The sequence below is a fragment of the Emydura macquarii genome, unplaced genomic scaffold (genome assembly GCF_026122565.2).
Source record: "Emydura macquarii macquarii isolate MOO-44397 ecotype Brisbane River unplaced genomic scaffold, CSIRO-AGI_Emac_v2 contig_1045, whole genome shotgun sequence".
NCBI classification, from domain to species: Eukaryota; Metazoa; Chordata; order Testudines; family Chelidae; genus Emydura; species Emydura macquarii.
The window spans coordinates 15,533,613-15,552,331 of NW_027131182.1; the positions used below are offsets into that span (position 1 = coordinate 15,533,613).

Consider the following 18,719-nt stretch of genomic DNA (forward strand, 5'->3'; position numbering starts at 1 on the left):
GCACCTCAACTTATTTAACACAGAGCAGGCCACGCTGATGCTTGCATTCATAATTTCCAGGTTTAGTCACTGCAGCTCATGTCTAAGAATGAAACTGAAAACCCTGAAGCTCCATCTTTTACAAAATGCAGCAACCTTTCCACTTAGCAATACAGATCACGATGAATCCATCATCCAAGTGCTCCACTCTCTGCACTGACTCCCCTGTGAATTCTGAGTCCAGTTCAAAGTCTCTATCCTGATAGTTAAAGACCTCCATGGGACTGGTTGCAATTACCTGAGAGATCACATCTCCCCCTTGCACATGACCACCTATCATATTTGGGTTAAGGATTCCTTCCACTGGAGGGGTACTGGATCAATCATGGGGGAGGCTTGTGACTTGTAGGATACAGAACTTTCACAGGAGATGGATATATACCATGGAACAAACTCGTGCAAGAGAGAGAAATGACCATGGACTGTATTACTTTTAGAACTAAATACAAAACTGAATTCTTCAATTTAGTTTTCCTACAGAGAGAAAAAAAAGGAAAGGAAATGTGGTCATTTGTACTCTTAAATACTTGGACATATAGACAGACGTATAGAGAGTCAGGTCACAAAAGCACATAGAGAGATAAATGGGTGAACAACCAGATAGATGCGTAGGAATCAGACCCCCCCAATATCTAGCAGAGGATGTTCAAGTAGAAAGGACAATTTTCTTTATTGGAAAAGTTGCCAAGAAGGTATTCAAAATGAACCTGAACCCAACAGGAGCTGCAATCACTTACTTAGGTACCTAACTGTCTTCTTTTTATGTGACATCTCCATTACTGGAGGTTTGCAACCAAAGCTGTCCGTTCTATATGATCCTCTGTTAATCTCTTTTCAGAAGAATAGTCCTTTTCATCTACCCATTGTCCAGCCAAGATTTTCTTTTCCCTCCTCATATTTTGCCATCAACTTTCCCTTCCAGTGCCCATAAACGTGCATCATTGCCCACTAAACCCCTTAAAATGTGCCCTGCAAATTGAATCTTTCTTTTCATAAAATCTCAGACTAGCATTTGCTGAGTTCCAATCATTTCCAATACTTTTAAATTGGTTACAAAGTCTACCCATAATATTTTCAGAGTTCTTCTATACCACCATAATTCAAAGGATTGTAGTTACTTTATTATTGATTGTTTGAATGTCCATGTTTCACAGCCGTAATTTAACACAGACCAAATGTAAGCTTTTTAGATTCGGAATTTAGTTTTTAGGCTTATGCCTCCTCTCAGCAGACATTTATTCTTCCAGAATGTCTCTTTGCTCTTGCTTTTCTGCAGCTGACTTTGGTATCTGATCTTCCACTTTAGCAATAATTTCTCGCTTGCTGTATGGCTGTGTCTTATCTAATTTAATAAAGAATAAGAAAAAGTTTTATTTGTTACAGTGAAAACATGTATTAATTTTCTAAATGAATAAGTTGACTCCCTTCTGGTTACTTGCTTTATATTGGGGTTGTATACCGCTGTTAGATTTAAGATAATATTAGCCATTGTATGCTAAATTTTCACAATTTTGTGTGTGTTTGTATGCATAAAGAATGCAGGCCCAACATTTGTGAACATAGAATTAGAGGTGTGTTTGAAGACAGCTGAAAATTAGGCCATTACAGTGCAAGACACATTGCTATCATTGCACTAATAACCAACATCTTGCTTAAGCTGAGCTTTGTGTCTGTAGTATTTTTCCATTTCTGGAGAAAGAAGAAGAAATATTTTCCCAGTTGTTGCCGTCATGGGCATAGGTTGTGAGTTGAGGTTTTGGGTTTCCCATCACAGGGTATTGCTATAACTGGTTACAAAATAGATTTTCAGAAAAAGATGTACTTGGAGTTTAAAAACAGAGCACATCTGACAAATGCACAGCATTCTTCTTAAAATTGTGTTAATATTATTTGTGTTCATATAAGGGCACTATTAATGCAGTAGTTTATAACACCAGTGACAGATTTAGATTTTCAACAGAACTAGTGTAGCTGTGTGATGAGCGTTATTTTCCACGGGCAAAAGCCAAAAAATCCCAGGAAATAATAAATACAATTTTAAAACTGAAAGAAAAACTATCCCATTTGGTAAACATACCTGATGAACAGTTTCCTTAGTTTTACTGTGGTTTTCTCACTAATACAGTGTCCTCTTATCTCCCTTTTTTGAATCCTTACTGACCTTCTAGAATTAAATCATATTGTTCTTATGATTTCATTCTTATTTCCCCTTTCTGACTAGTGTTTTCAGCACTGTCTCTAATGTAAATGTAATCCAATCCCAACCCCACCTTCTGTGCTGATCTACTCACAGCCAGCACAGTCCCTGTTTGGTGTACATATGGGCTGATTCAGCAAAACTCATGCTAAACTTCATCACTTAAGTACATCCTTACTCAGCAAAATACTTAAACATGTGCTTCACTTTAATTTGCTATAACATTAAGAGAAAACAAACACCAAAGGGCCACTAACAAAACTGAAACAAACACAGGTGAAGTGAATTCATTTAAAAATTCAATTAGGTACTTGCAGTATTTTTATTTTATAATATTTGTTCAGATCTGCTAAACAGCATTGACAGCTATATTTACACTGTTTATATGGGGTCTAAGCCAGAAGTCCTAACTCAGCAAAAATTCAAATTGATTTAATATACATTTCCATAATCAGGACTGAGGGATTGAGCCCTAAAAACCTACACATAAATTGTAACCTCATATCTCAATAATACTGTAATAATTTAGGACTCATATATATAACCCATATCTTACACTTTGTTTCTCAGTGACCATCTTGTGTGAAAGGGAAAGCATGTCCCATATATTTGATAGTAAAGGAAAAACAAAAATACGGCGCTATTCCTGGGAAGATCCTCAGCTGGTATGAATTGCCAATTGATGGAGTAACAACAATTCACACCAGTTGCGGACTGACCTTCAGTATTTTTATGGATCATTTTTTTTCTCTCTCAGATTAATAAATGTTCCCTCCCCACCCCCCACCCCCCCAAAAAAAAATTGCAGACCACATAGCAAAAGAAGTTATTGACAGAGTGCAATGTGTATAAATACAGATTTGCAACATTTTTACATTGTAGCAATCCTTGTGGTATTTTTGCTTCCTCTTGAACATTTACAATTGTGGCACATGGTATCTTACACAATCTTCTGATGGGAAATACCGGAGTTTACTTTATTCTTTGTGTACAGTTGATTAGATTTACGCATTTTAAAAATATATCAATCTCCTGTCTGTCTTCCTAATCTGCTTGTCTAATTGGGTGTTTTTATCTCAAAGCTGTAATGATTTTGCTTATTAAGCACTGCAGGACAGATCCTCAGCTGGTGTAAACTGGAGTCACTCTATTGATTTCTGTGGAATTTTGCCAGCTTACATCAGTGGAATATCTGCCTCACCATGAATCTTCAAACATCTCAGCAATCAGTTTGGTTGAAAAGGCAGCCGTCAGACAGAGCGGATACACAGGGTAAAATCCTGGCCCCTATGAAGTCTACTGCAAAACTCCTGTTTACTTCTGTGAGGCCAGGATTTCATCAATAATATTAAGAGAAGAAACCTGTCCTCTCTCTCATGGAGACTTTCTTCCGTAATCTAAAATTTTTAAAAAAAATCTAACAGACTAAAAGAATACGGATGCTCTCTATTTATGGAGAAAACATAGTATTGATAAAATTATGTAATCTATCACCACCATGATACCGTCTCCCACAATATTCTTATCAGCAAGTTAAAGAAGTATGGGTTGAATGAATGGACTATAGAATGGATAGAGAGCTGGCTAGATCATCGGGCTCAACGGGTAGTGATCAATGGCTTGATGTCTAGCTGGCAGCCGGTAACAAGGGGAGTGCCCCAGGGGTCGGTCCTGGGGCTGGTTTTGTTCAACATCTTCATTAATGATCTGGAGGATGAGGTAGATTGCACCCTCATCGAGTTTGCAGATGACACTAAGCTAGGGGGAGTGGTAGATACCCTGGAAGGTAGGGATAGGATACAGGGTGACCTAGACAAATGGGAAGATTGGGCCAAAAGAAATCTGATGAGGTTCAACAAGGACAAGTGCAGAGTCCTGCACTTTGGACGGAAGAATCCCATGTACTGCTGCTACAGACTGGGGACCGACTGGCTAGGCAGCAATTCTGCAGAAATGGACCTGGGGGTTACAGTGGATAAGAAGCTGGATATGAGTCAGCAGTGTGCCCTGGTTGCCAAGGAGGCTAATGGCATTTTGGGCTGCATTAGTAGGACCATTACCAGCAGATCGAGGGAAGTGATTATTCCCCTCTATTCGGCATTGGTGAGGCTGCATTTGGAGTATTGTGTCCAGTTTGGGGCCCCCCACTACAAAAAGGATGTGGACAAGTTGGAGAGAGCCCAGCAGAGGGCAACAAAAATGATTAGGGGGCTGGAGCACAAGACTTATGAGGAGAGGCTGAGGGAGCTAGGCTTGTTTAGTCTGCAAAAGAGAGGAATGAGGGGGGATTTGATAGCAGCCTTTAACTACCTGAAAGGGGGTTCCAGGGAGGATGGAGCTAGGCTGTTCTCAGTGGTGGCAGATGACAGAACAAGGAGCAACGGTCTCAAATTGCAGTGGGGGAGGTCTAGGTTGGATATTAGGAAAAAGTTTTTCCCTAGGAGGGTGGTGAAGCACTGGAATGGGTTACCTAGGGAGGGGGTGGAATCTCCATCTTTAGAAGTTTTTAAGCTGTGGCTTGACAAAGCCCTGGCTGGGATGATTTAGCTGAGGTTAGTCCTGCTTTGAGCAGGGGGTTGGACTAGATGACCCCTTGAGGTCCCTTCCAACTCTAATCTTCTATGTGTCTATGATTCTATGAATTGAGTTCCTACTCAGGGATGAACAAAGAGCAGAAAGGATTTGGAGAAGAGTAGTAGTTCAGTTGGTCCTCGACACAAATATCTGGCTTATGAAAGTTGCCCAGCGCACTTATGCTGCAATTGTGAAAGAAGTCAGCACTGTCTCTAATGAACCTTGAAACCGACATTACATTGATCCCGTGCTGCCAGACAACAATTTGGGGCCAGATCCTCAGCTGGTGTAGCTAGCTCCACTGAACTCAATGGAGATAACAGCAATTTACATCAGCTGAGAATCTAGCTCAAAATTGCTAAAATTATTGGCCTAATTCTCTCTTGAATATTTTCACAATTTTTCTTCTGTTGCAAAAATTGGTAGTCCGTTGCACATATTAATTTACCTGTTCTGTAAAGCAATTTCTTCTGGCGTACCCTATCATGAATGCATCTAGATTTATTTGTGTGAGCACTGTAGTTCTGGTATCAGAGATGCCCCTAATCAATTCTTACAGGATTTCATTCTGTACCAAATTTATCCGAAGAGCACAGGCTCATCACTTTAATATTTCCATTTTAACCATCCATTACATTAACATTGCTGTGCTTTTATGTGGCAATATAATCATGGTTATGGAGGCTTAGAACTAAGAAGTTATGAGTTTGTGACCCTTTACCCAAATTCCAACTCAGGCGATCAAAAACTTCCAGTTTGACAATTTCAGGCACCTCTAGATGGACTAATCTCCTCCTTGATGCAAGTAATACTGAAAACTTTGTATGGACCGATTTTCTCAGAAAGTAATGAAACGATGACCTAGTATGAGGGAAAAAGTCTACTCCTTTTCCATTCTTATTGCTTAAGAGACTACAGCTTTCCATTGCACCATATACACTGCATCCTATTTTATAAACATGGCTCTGAAATGAGTCATCTGTTGCTAGAAGCGTCAAAATCTGATTCTCCTGGTCCTTAGAGATATAAAATGTAATAGTCCAGTACACATTTGGTAGCAGAATCCTTTGGACTCTTTCACTCACTAACATAACCTGCAACTTGCTTTCCACAATTACACCAATTACTTGCTGCTCTCAATTACACCACTGTAAATCAAAAGTAATTCTGCTGACTACAGTAACAGCACTGCATGGTTAGTCATGTGCCTAAATATTAGTGCATCTCTGAGGCAAGAATTTCAGTCCAAGTCTTAATTTTCACTTTCACATTTTAGATTTATAGATAATAACATAAATAATAAACAAACAAAACAATAATAATAATAATAATAATAATAGAATCTAGAGATGGAAAAGACGTTCAGATCACGTAGTTCAAATCCCTGCTGGTACAGATTGGTCCAATCAATAATATATATATATATATATATATCATGAATGTTTTTAAATTTATGGCAGGACATTTTATCTATCTGAAATGACAAAGTAATCAAGATTGAGGCATTCTGTGACCCTTGCTGCTACAGCACTGTAGCTTTGAGAACTCTTTCAACCAAACAACACTTTGTAGTACTCTGCATGACAGATGTGATCCCTTCCATTAGATACTAAAAACAAAACTATGGTTCAGCTTAGTCTCTGGTACAATGCATGTGTTTTTTGTTTTGTTTTGTTTTGTTTTTTGAGCTTGAATTGTTTTAGAAACTGAAGTCTCTGTCTCAAGTTAAACTTCTCTTTCTTCCCTTGTGTTTTCATTACATTTATACCTTAATACTGTGTTGTTATATCTGTATCTTTCCCCATTCTAGCAGTGAGGTAACAAAAAACAAAAAACAAAAAACAAAATCTACCAATCAAGCAAACAAAAATACCCCTGCAGTAATCCCTTAGGTCCTGATCCTGCAAACAGACATGCACATGAGTAAGTTTATTCCATTGGATAGTTCCTTTGAATTCAATTCATGAAATTGATTAACATTTTCATGACTACCTGATCATTATCTGAATACTCACAAATAACGAATTACTCAAAGAATAACAGGGCACCTAACTTGGTGCTTTTATATATGAAAATAGTCACAAAACAGTTTTTTAAGATATTTGACCAACTCTAGTATGTTCTATTTTTTTTTAATTGCTATTTTAATAGTGACCTATTTTAAATTAACTAAAATTAAAAAAAAAAAAAATCCTAAACATACCTTACAACTTTGTAAGTCACCATTTTGTCTTGCGCTCAAATCAGAACGACATTCCTTTTATTCCAATGTACTGTACCTCAGACAGTTAAGATAGTGTCATCATTTTATTTGATTGTTAATTATTTAATCTGCTGATCTGTGACCTTGGGCATACGACTTCACCTCTCTGTACCTTTTACCCCTCTTCTACTCCTTGTCTGTCATATCGATTGAGGATATGTTCACACAGTAGCTGAGGGGTGTAATTCCGAGCTTGGCAGATGTACACATGCTAGTACTGTTCAAACCAGCATGTTAAAAAAAGCAGTGTGGCCATGGCAACATGGGAGACAGCTCAGGTTAGCCCCCCCGACTATGCATCCAGGGAGTCAGGCGGGATTGTTCTTGGAAGGCTAGTCTGAGCGGCCACCTGTGCTGCCACAGCCACACTGCTTTTTTCCATGTGCCAGTTCAAGCAGAGTGAACACACATCTGTCTATCCAAGCTGGGAACCTCACCTCCCAGTTGATGTGTAGACATACCCTTAGACCATGAGTTTTATGTGTTTGTACAATGCCTAGCACATTGAGGTCTCAGTACTGATTGGACCTATAACAAAAATATTCATGATGATGATGATGATGATTGTCACTTTTTAGGTATTTTCCCCCACTTGAAGTTATATAGCGATTAGAACAACTTTTGTAACATTTCGTTTATCCCTCTTTTCTTCTCATATGATTTGCTTCAGAAAGCATCACATCTGCAAAGTCATTTCTCTTTAAATTAAAAGGAGAAATAGGAGAGATACCTTTAATGCCCTCCATCCTAACTGATTCATACCCATTGCCTCTCAGTTCTGCAACTAATGTCAAAAGCACAAATGTGCTTCATTCACAGGGTAGAGAAAGGGAAGGTCTTTGAGGTATTTAGGATCTTATCCTGCAACTGATTTCATGTGGCTGGACATCTGTATGCATGTGAAGCCACAGGTGCAGGACTTCCTCTGTGCAATCAGTTGCAGAGTTGAAGATGGAGGCTGTCAATTGTTTGCAGGCAAAGACCGTGTTTTTACTTGTTTCTATGAAGTCCTAGCACACTTTTGGCTACCCACTAATAATTGTTATTATTATATTAATTATTATTATTATTATCTGGAAAGCCCATATAGTGCCTGTGATTTAGGACTGAACTGACAATAGATTGCATTGTATTTCACTCTGAGTGGAAATTAGTGGATAATACCACATTGGTTTACCAGCATGCCAACCCAAAGTGTCATAAGTTTGCTCATTCTCTGCTTACTTAGCACCCAGAATCACAGAAGCAAGTATTGTAGTGCTTAGCTGTTATTCTTTAGGTCAGAATTAGGACCAAGGCACTGGGAAGAGTGAACTTCTTGCTGAGTGAGCGGCATCTTCCTGGCTGAACTTTGATTCTTGAAGTGACAAACAGTTTTAAAAAAAAACCTCTATTCAACTGTCTGGTTTTCCCAGAGCAAAGAGATGCCAATGGGATGGAGAAAATAAAAATTATAACATTGTTACAAAGCTACTATTCCAAGAAGTCCAACAGCGAGTGGTCTGTTCATTTGAAAACTAATTTTTCCAGGAGTTATTTTCATTTAAGCTACCTAATAACCCACCCATCCATCTTCAGGTACAAGGCAGGTTAACTAACTTGCAGGGATATTAGTGGTACCTATTGGAAGCCAAGAATTTTGCTTCTACATATTTTCTATTACTATTATTATTAGTGTGTTTGAGACAACTTGACAGAACTAGTACAATCACATGGACTCTGCACGAAAGAGTCTACAAACGAAGGCCCTGATAATGCAAACTGGTTTGCATGGCTGGACTTTGCACTCACGTGAAGCCAAGTGCAGGATCAGAACTTAATTCATTTGTTAAAAATTAGATTTCTAGCTCCTGTGGTTGCAGAGGAAAGCTTGAAAACATGAACTTAGAGTACTCTAACAGATCGAGAAAACAGAGACAAATATAATGAACCCCAAATTTATTATTATTTTTTAAAATCCCTTGATTTTTTGTGGTCTGAGTCTTCTTTTTTTTTTTTTTTTACACTGGTTAGCAATATTGCAGTTGTTTTTTATTCATCTCTGTAAGTGCATTTCACAGTTTATGGTGTCACTAACTTAAAATGTGTTCTCTCCACTTCTACACTGTCAACCATCAAAATAAGTTGATTGACACTGGCCAGTACTCTAAAAACAATGGTCCAGATCCTCAGCTGCTGTAAATTAATATAGTTCTATTGAAGTCAATGCAGCTACTCTGATTTACACCAGATGAGCATTTGGCCCATGCAATGAATTCACGAAAACATATAGTTACACAGGAAAACCAGAATGTAGCTACTGATAAGACGGTGTACTTAAATTAGCTGAACTTGAGCCACTAACTCAACACTGAGGAATTAATAGCTGAATATAATATTGCAACCATACTCAGTGTTCATAGCATGGCTCTAATCATCAGTGAGACTCACGTCATCACCCCGAACTCTTTTCTCTACAGTCTTCATCTGGGCATTAGATTTTGTTTATGCCCATTCTGTAATATGTAAAAACAAATAGCAAAAAATAAAGCAAAATAAATAAATAAATAAAAAAGCCTGCAAGGCAGTGTTTAAAATATGAAAGTAATCAATGACAATAGGGCTTGTAGACAATGTCTACAGTTGGCCTTTTTGCATCAGCTTAATTATGTTGATGTAGCTGCACCAATGCAAACCAAAAGTGACATAGTCACCCAGCTTAACCACCCCCCACTGTATGTTGTGAGCTTTAACTGTTTGTGAAATGAGTTGAGGTCTTCAGCCAAAAAATGCTAGATCAATTCAAAGATGATTGTAATTATTTATCGGTGTTACATAACCCAAAAACTCACTGTGGCAGCATTCAAAAATCACGAAACAAGCCCAGAAAGATCATAAGATTGAATTAAAAATCATATTTTAAAAAATAATACATTTGGTGTTTTTTATTCATCTTCCTAAGCCCTCAGAGTACACGTGAGTCAAGTTTTCCAGCTTTTCACTGGAACCAGGAGGGATAGAAATTTTCTTTTTTTAAAATGAAAGCTGAGATTCTTCCTAACCACTTGACTCCAGGAGCTGTGGCTTTAAGAGAAACGCCAGTTATTGCAAGATTTCCAATAAATTGTTAGAACTGGCAACACTGAGGGATTATTCAGAAAAAGCCCATGTGAGCTAGCCATTTAAAATTGCTTGAAAGTGCTTACAGTCACTGTATAGAAAGAGACCTTAAACCAACTGTTTCAAAGCTGGATGACTTCAGTAGAAACTAAGAATGTTCAACATGTTTAAAAATCTGATTATTCTGCTTAGCAGGTCAAATATGGATTTGGGAGCCTAACTTTTAGGTACTCGTGTTTTGAATGTTTGGCCTTAGACATTCAGTGACATATTTTCCAAAGAGTCTCAGAAAATCCAACCTGCAACAATGGCAGGCACATGTTTCGGGATGCAAAGCCAGCAACTGTATGTGAAAAACAGCAGCTTATATGCACCTGCCTAGGTGCTGCAACTGCACATCTGAGGGGGAAAGGGTCTATCTATGCAGAGCTCCTTGCACTATTAGGGCCAACATTATTTATTTTGCACAAGACAATGATTGCATGCACAAAACACCATATTTCAGACAACGACAGGCAGGTACTCACAAATCCTGCAGATACATTTGCAGAGGCCCTGTGTATAAAGCTGTCTCAATATTGATGTAGAGGTGGTCACAAGCTGCAAAATTTAGATCTGAATTACAACTGCCGCAAAGTTCAGAGGTTCTTGCTTCTTCATAAAAAAGTGAGCCAGATCTTTAGCTGATGTAAATCAGCATAGTTCTATTGAAGCTAGCAGAGATGCAATGATTTATACCAGCAGATGAGCTAGCCCAGAAGCTGTTTGCAAAATCTGGATTCAGATCTGGATCTGAATTTCAAACAGCTCCAGATTTAGAGAACACTTGATTCCAAGGCTTTGCTTACGGCTCATCTTTATTTTAATACATTTTAAAAAGACTCTCTCAAACTCACACAGACCTTTAGTAACCTGACAGACCTTTGGGCATTTATAATGACTAACCACAATGTATATAATATATGTAGCCCCCATCTCCACCTAGGAAATTGCTTTGTGAAAAAGGGCATTATGCATCAATGCCTCATTTTAAGAAAATAGAAAATAAAAGCCTCATAGAAGAAATACTTGAAATATTTGATTCAAGTTATAATCATATCTAAGCATTTTCCAGAAACAAATACACCAATTAAAGAAGAAACCCCTTCTCCACTGGGTAATAGCAGAAGAATCGAAGGATTTTTATTTTGCAACTATTTTTCTCTTGCTTTCAATAAGTTTTTCCCTCTGCAGGAGGACAAAAACAAAGGCTAAAGTGGGATTTGGATGATGCACAGGCCTTACACTATCCTTGAACACGGTGGGAAATTTAACCCTGAATGAATTAAGCAGTAAATCAATAAAATAAAATAAAATAAAATAAAGGACTCACTGTCTCTTGCACTATTTTTTCGGAATCTTTCAAGTTCCACAGTTGGGGGTCTGCTGGGCTTTTGGGGGGGCTGGCTCAATGTAAATAATGGAGGCAATGCTCTGCGCTTGGGGGTTGCAGAATTCTTGTCTCCCTCTTCTTTGGCGTGGAAGCTGCCCGATGGTCCTCCTGCACCAAACTTGGCATGTGGCTTGAGGAAATTAGGAGGAGATGGACCAGAATCTTCCTGATTAATTTTACTGAGGAAAATATTCTTGGCAACCCCTGACCTCTTATCTTCAGTCTTTTCCTCAACATTTTTTGGGACCTGTCCTGGAGTGCTCCGGTTACCAGTAGATTTCAGAGTCACATTAGAAAAATGACCAACTGGGGAATCTGTTCCATTATTGCTGTTTTCTGCTGCTTCCCTTGCAAGTTTAAATGAATTTATTTTTGGTCTGGGGAATAGAGAGCCTGGAGCTTTATTCAGAAAAGCCTGTCTGTTGGAAATATCTTCGTGATGGGAGACATCAGAGTTTAAAGAAGGTTTTTGACCAAGAGGCGGTTTTGGGAAAAGAGGCTTGGAGTCATTTTCTTGTGATGCAGCAATGAACTTTTCTTTAACCCCAGCTAGTTTGGTGAATGCTGGTTTTGGCTCATTCTCTTGTGATGCAGAATTAAAATTCAGCTTAGGTCCTGGTGGCTTCGTGTCATTCTCCTGGATGGTAGAGCTAAGGATCTTGTTGCCAGGAGGTTTTGGAAACACAGGCTTTGGTTCTTCTTTTGGCAGTTCAGTAGGTTTAGGACCCAGATATTTAGGGAATCCAGCCTTTCCATCAGCTTCTCTGTTAGCTGCATGAACCGGAGACCCGAACTTGTGCACCACTGGGTTATGTTTCAGATATGGAGGCTTTGGATCCTTTTCTGTTTTATCTTCAATAGAAGGTTTTACTCCAAATGATGGCTTAGGAGATGCAGATTTGTGAAAGGAACTGGGCCCTGAAGGAGGACTGGCATTCCCTTGACTGGTTAATTTCTCAAGTGCAGCTTTCCTTGCCTGAAGTCCTGAAGCAGAAGGCTGTCCTAGGACTTTGAAGGGTTGACTGTTACCTGAAACATCCTCTGATGGGGTGTTACCCGTGTTAAATTTTGCCATGAGGGACTTCACATCTGCCTTGCCAGCCTACAATGAGAAAGCACAAAAAAAAGAAAGAGCAGCAAGTGAGAAGTCTTAGTAGCAATGTTCACATATACAGTACTTTAAAGGGTTTCCTGGTCTGAGGCTTGCAGCACTACTGATTGGTTGGGAAGATATTGTAACACATCTTCCTGTATAGTTAAAGAAGTTGCCGTGGTTAAACAATTTTTCAAAGTTTTTACTTCAGACTTTTTTTTGCTGTCTGGTTCTGTAGCTACTGTGTTGTTATTGTAATTTCTGTTCTTCTTCTCTTTTTATTTGCAGAATCTGGAAGTGACGTATTATACATGAACTTCTCCTTAATTTTGTTAATAATGTCCTTAAATAAAAATTTGGCTCATCCATCAAATTAAGCTGGTTTGGGGTCCAGATAATATACGTAGCGTTATTTTGCCAATTATTTTGTGTTAACTGGAACTCTCTAGGGTTTTGTTTTTTCAGTTTTCCTTTCCCCCCTTTTTTTCTCCCCTCCCCTTCCTCTTTATTTTTTCTTTTCCATTTTAGCACTGAAAAAGGGGGGGAGGAGGGAGGAAAACCGAGGGACAAACAGGTTTTTTTTTTTAAAAAAAAAAACCCTGTAAATCCAACCATGGAATTCTTTTTCCTGCTTCTTTGAAAAAAAAAATCAAAAAGAAAAAGCAAAACAAACAAAAAACCCTTCCATCCATACCAAAACCATTTTGTTTTGGTGAACACTTCTGATTAGAAAATATCCCAGTTTTTGTTTGTTTTTGTTTGTTTATTTACTCTACTCTGCACCTGGCAGGATCAAGCCCCAAATGTGAACTGACAGCAAATGCCTGACACAAGTAGGCCATACTATACTGAAGGTTCTATGTAATTCTGGGAAAAGGGGACGCAAAGAGTGAACTGCCTTATCTCACAGCCCCGCTCCTACTCCAGATCTTGGGACTGAGGGTAAGATTCAGTCTCTGAGAAGTCTGTATCAAAGATGCCTTTGGATAGAATGGCTCATGAGAGACTGTCTCCTGAAGACAGCTTGCTACAGCAAACATGGGGGCATATGTTACCAGATGTGCAGATTATGTTAACTGGGAACTGTTTTGTCTGTGCATTTGATTATCATAATTTATTTGCCTAAAAGTTAAAGTGTATAGTTTATCATTCTAAAGTGGAGGTGATGTGTGAGTTGTCTGCAAACAAAGGAATATCATTGTACAGTATAACACAGAATAACTTCCGTACCGAGGCAAGGAGCTGAACAAAACTCAGAATTTTAGAAGGAGATAGAAGAGTTAACTATATGCAGTCTTTTCTCTCACTCTCAATAATGCTGGGCAGTAGAGCAATTTCATTTAGAGTTCACAATGTGCTAATTCTGTTTAATTCTGATAATAAATTAACCTACATGCACCACACACAGTGAATCAGTTATCCACTGCTTCTGTCTACCAGGTTATCGCAATGAATTACGTGAACTGTTTATCCATCCATGAATAATTCTTGCTATGTATTTCTGGATTTAGTTTTTCTGCATTTTCTTCCCCACCCTTTTAATGTCAGCAGACATTTAGTCAATTCCGAACTTTTATATACTGTACTGTGCAGTCACTTAAATAATATAGAAAGCTAACTAATGTGGGTATTGTTTAAGAACATAGCTAAACAAACTTCATTCTTACTGCACCCTGTTGTTATCTCTGCCCATCTCTCTTCCTTATGCAGGAAAGGGAGGAAGTTCACATTCACTATAGATACTATCAGGTTTAAACTAACTACTGCTGACATGTGTGGGCACACGCACATACACACACACAAAGCCTCTCAGACTAAAAGCTTCAACAGGCACAGATTTGCTCAATGGGAAGAGAAAATTAATGTAAATACCAGGAATAGAACCCAGGAGTTCTGGCTCCCAGGTCTCCGCTGTGACTACACTTTTTAATATTTATGCCACAAAATATTTAAAAACCTTTGCAATAGAATCCTAGCAATCAGAGATGTTCAAAACCTGCCCTTCACTGTGTTTGAACTCTTCAGAAACATGCAGATGCCTATCTTAGTCCTTCCATCCATTGCTGAGTAGTTTGGCTAGCTCACACTGGCTCATTTACATTCATCCCTATGCTCATACTATGTTAAATTATAGTCATGTGAAGCTCACAGATACAAGCCATTCACAGAATCTTACCATAGCTCTTACAGATGTTGGAAATCTGGCTGCGAATAAGGAAGGGCTTTCTCTTGAAATCTGAGGTTTTGATGAAATAACATTTCTGGAGCATCTTTTATTAAAAAGACAAACCATGTGAAAAAAATAATCCATATCCTACCAAACTGAGGCTGAGATGAATTGTTGTGAATGAACTTCTTGTAAATCAAAACTAAGAACATAAGAACCACCACACTGGGTCAGACCAATGGTCCATCTAGCCCAGTATCCTGTCTGTATTCGGACAGGGACAGGGCCCAAGCATAATTTTTTTGGGCCCAGGAAAAACTTGTAACACAGGCTCCCTCCCACACACATACCACAATCCCTCATCCCATACATACAATCTCATGAGCCATGAATATTTATTTCCTCATGGTAATGGGGGTTGCAGCCTGGGCCGGGCCCCCCAGGGGCGCCAGGCTCTGGTAAAGTGTACCCTTTTCCCCCCATGTGGCGGCCCTGGACAAGGACCAATGCCAGGTGCTTCAGAGGTAAGATAGAATACTTCTGCCTGCAATAGGACACTTTCAGTGGAAGGAAGTTTTCAATGGAAGGGTAACAGTATTTGTCATATTCCATCTGATTTAAATTGTACAGATTATTTCTGTTTACACTATTCACGGTGATTTGCTCTCTCATAGGTTGTTGAACTCCATTAGGCACAGTGCTTTGCTAATTCCCTTTGTGGTCTTCTGTATCTTTGCAATAAGCAGCACTTACTACATTTATATATGCTTTCAAATGTAGTAAATAATTTACCTCACATATGGCTACAGGAATATTAACACTATAGGCCTCATCCAAAGCCCACTGGAGTCAATGAGAGTCTTTTTCATGGATTTCACTGAGTTTTTAATCAAGCTCTACATGTCTTCATTACCTCATGTATCTTTTTTTCTCTCACAATTATCAAAGCTGAAAGAATCAAAACTGACAAATCAGATTCAGTAATCAATAAGTGCAGAAGAAATAAATTTAATAGCATAGTGCACAATTGCTTTGTGGAATACCAAAGCTTTCCATTTATATATGCTTTAGAAAATTAGGTACTCACCTGTGTCCTGTCCTCATTTCAACTCTTAAACACAATGACTATCAATTGAGGAATGGAATGGAATATCTTGAAAGCATTTTCAATAATTTAGCTAAATACTCTATGGGCTTGTGACGTGCTGAGCTCCTGCCATAAGGTGTGGAGTGCCCCTACCTCCTTCTGACTTCATTAGAGGTTAGGGGAATTCAGCACCTGACATAATTGGTCCTTTCATTTGTAAACTCTACCCTGGAGTTCTATTGTGCTTTGAACAGGCAGCAGCTCTTACCCTCTTCATACATGAATGCAAGTTCTTCAAAGAGAAAGGAGGATAGTGACTGAGCATGTGCAGCAAGGAGGCACAGTCTGCAATGTGTCTGTTCTGACTTGTTTTTAGCAGTCAGGACAACAGAAAAAGAATCAGGAGAGAGAAGTCAGACCAATTCAATCTTTCTCCTCTTAGATTTTTATTGTGGTTTCAAGTTGTAGAGGCCTTGCTTGTTATTCCTACCTTGAGGACCAAATTCTGGCCCCTGGTGTACTCCTTGACTGGCCAGGTAGTGTCCTGGGATCTCTATGGGGACTGTACCAGATAAAGAATCTTCTTCATTCTCCCCCCAGCTATAGAGTAGTCATCATAACTAGTGTGTGTCTTCCTTCAAAGGGGACAATGGTAACCTATTCTGGTGCCTATGTCTGTGCAGAAAGCTGCAAACAGTATGTTGCAGTTAGTAATATGGGCACCTGAAAAGTCTCTGAGATTAGATTCAGTTTGAATAAATACCCAGATGTTTGGGTGCATCTTATTCAAACCTGTTGGAGTAGACAGTCTTATGTGACCAAAGTTTAGGCTGTTTCCTGCAATTCCTGTTTACGGTCTAGCAGGAAATACAATGAGAAGTATTTTGGCCTTTCAGCCTCCAATCCCAGACAGAAACAGTAAAATAATGAGGGGAGAGGGGGGAGGAGGGGAACATACCTATGGTTTTCTAACTTCAGAAAAGATTTGGTGTGAGTTTGGTGAGAATAGATGCAAATTATGATTTTATCCAGATTTATCCATTTTATTTTATATGGTTCAACCCTAGCTGTATTTCTCACATAGCCATGTCTTTGGTTCCCAAGGTCTTGATGCTGCAAGGAGCTTTGCACGGGCAAAGCCCTGTACCTGCACAAACTCCTATTGTCTTCAATGGGGCTCCAGGCCGGCTCTGGGGCTCAGTTGCATGGAGCGCCTTACAGGATCAGGGCTTAATTTAATCTTGGTGTAAGTAGGTGCAACTCACCATTACATTCAATGTAAGTGCACCACATTACACCAGGCTGGAATACAGCCCAAACGCAACAAAGCTAAAGGGCCCAATTCCAATCTCCTTGAAATATATTAGGAATTGTGCAATTTACTTAAATGGGAGCATGGTTTGGCCCTCAGAAATGATTTGTGCTCTATCTACACCTCAACACTCACTTTCTGCTCTCTAAAACAGAGATAATTTCACTCGAATTTCCCCCTGTGGGTCTGCTTTTTCAAGCAGGATCAGTCAACAAAGGAACAAAGTCATTTTGCTCAGATCACGCCCCACCTCATCCTCCGAGAGAGATACCAATCTTTACATTAAGCATAAGAAACACCCTGTCCTCTTGAAAATATGTACAAACCTGATTTATAAAGACAAAAGCCATTTTCTCAGAATGGGCTCTCTGTAACAGCTGGGGGAAGTTAAGGGTCATAATCAGTGCTTCTAAAAAAATTGAAATTCTGTGAAGGACTGAGGTCTGGTTGAGTTTGCAGAAGACTTCATCAGTTGAATTTATGAGAAAGAAGAATGGTATCAATTCTAGGAGAAAAGCAATGTACTCCAGCATGTTCCCTTACTTAATGAAAGATCCACAGAAGCTGCTAGCCAATGAGGGAAGTGAGATCTCACCCAGGGACCGGTCAAATAAGGAACTGGGAAGTAAGAGTGCAGGAAAACTGGCATTGAAAGTGATAGAAAAATCTAGTTCTGAAAATTATTTTGCAAAATACATGCCTGATCCTGGGAGAACCTAAGTGCCGGTTGCCTCCTTTGAAGTCAAAGAGAATGGAAAGTGTTCAGTTGCTTGCTGAAGGTGCCAGTACTTTTCAGGATGACTGTGTGACTGTTTTCTTCTCCTGGCTACCACTCTCCCAATATAGGGGCTGCAGAATTGCCAAGATGCGGTGCTCTTTTTTCAGAGGAGATAACTGCCATGTCTATTTCCACTTTCCCCAAGGCAATGTTGTAATAATTGGGGTCTACTGGGCCTACCCAAACTGTAAACTCAACTGTTGGAGAGTGAGAGAAAGTCCACAAAATGTTACAATAATCTGTAACAATAAATGTTGATGGAAAAGTTACCAAAAGGACTGAATTCATCCAATCAAAAAGGGCTATTGATGCAACCTAAGTACTGTGTTAAGATCATGATTGATAAACAAGATTGGAATCAGAAATTAATGGACCAAAATTGACGTGTTGGAAATAATGCCTAATTGGTAAACAAAATAATGAGAGGATGGGCTATTCCAACCATCAATCTGCTCCTTTGGGGTTCTCAAAGAAACAGACTCTAGGGATCAGAGTGGAATGGAGTTGTGGAAGATTCCTTGGGGAAAGCCCAACAAATCTCTGTTTTTCCCCAGCGATGGTCCTCCATTGGTGAGCCTCGAACATCAGTATGTCTAGACCAGCATCCGTGGATCAGTGAGGACTCTAGCCTGATACTGAGAGATCTGCTGTCTTCCCTTTTTTCTTTGTTCCTTTTTC

General features: G+C 39.1%; 1 protein-coding gene across 2 annotated transcripts in view; it reads right to left on the reverse strand.

The window, feature by feature from the left end:
* FYB1 (FYN binding protein 1) overlaps nt 1–12,706 on the reverse strand; it is a 61,509-nt gene extending 48,803 nt beyond the window's left edge. The window contains exon 1 of one of the 2 annotated variants that reach the window (XM_067545561.1): nt 11,545–12,706. In XM_067545561.1, coding sequence (XP_067401662.1) covers nt 11,545–12,679 — 1,135 coding nt within the window. In that variant the 5' untranslated portion in view covers nt 12,680–12,706. The remainder of the gene's footprint in view (nt 1–11,544) is intronic. The other variant, XM_067545560.1, reaches the window with a different exon arrangement.
* Nucleotides 12,707–18,719: the final 6,013 nt, after the last annotated feature.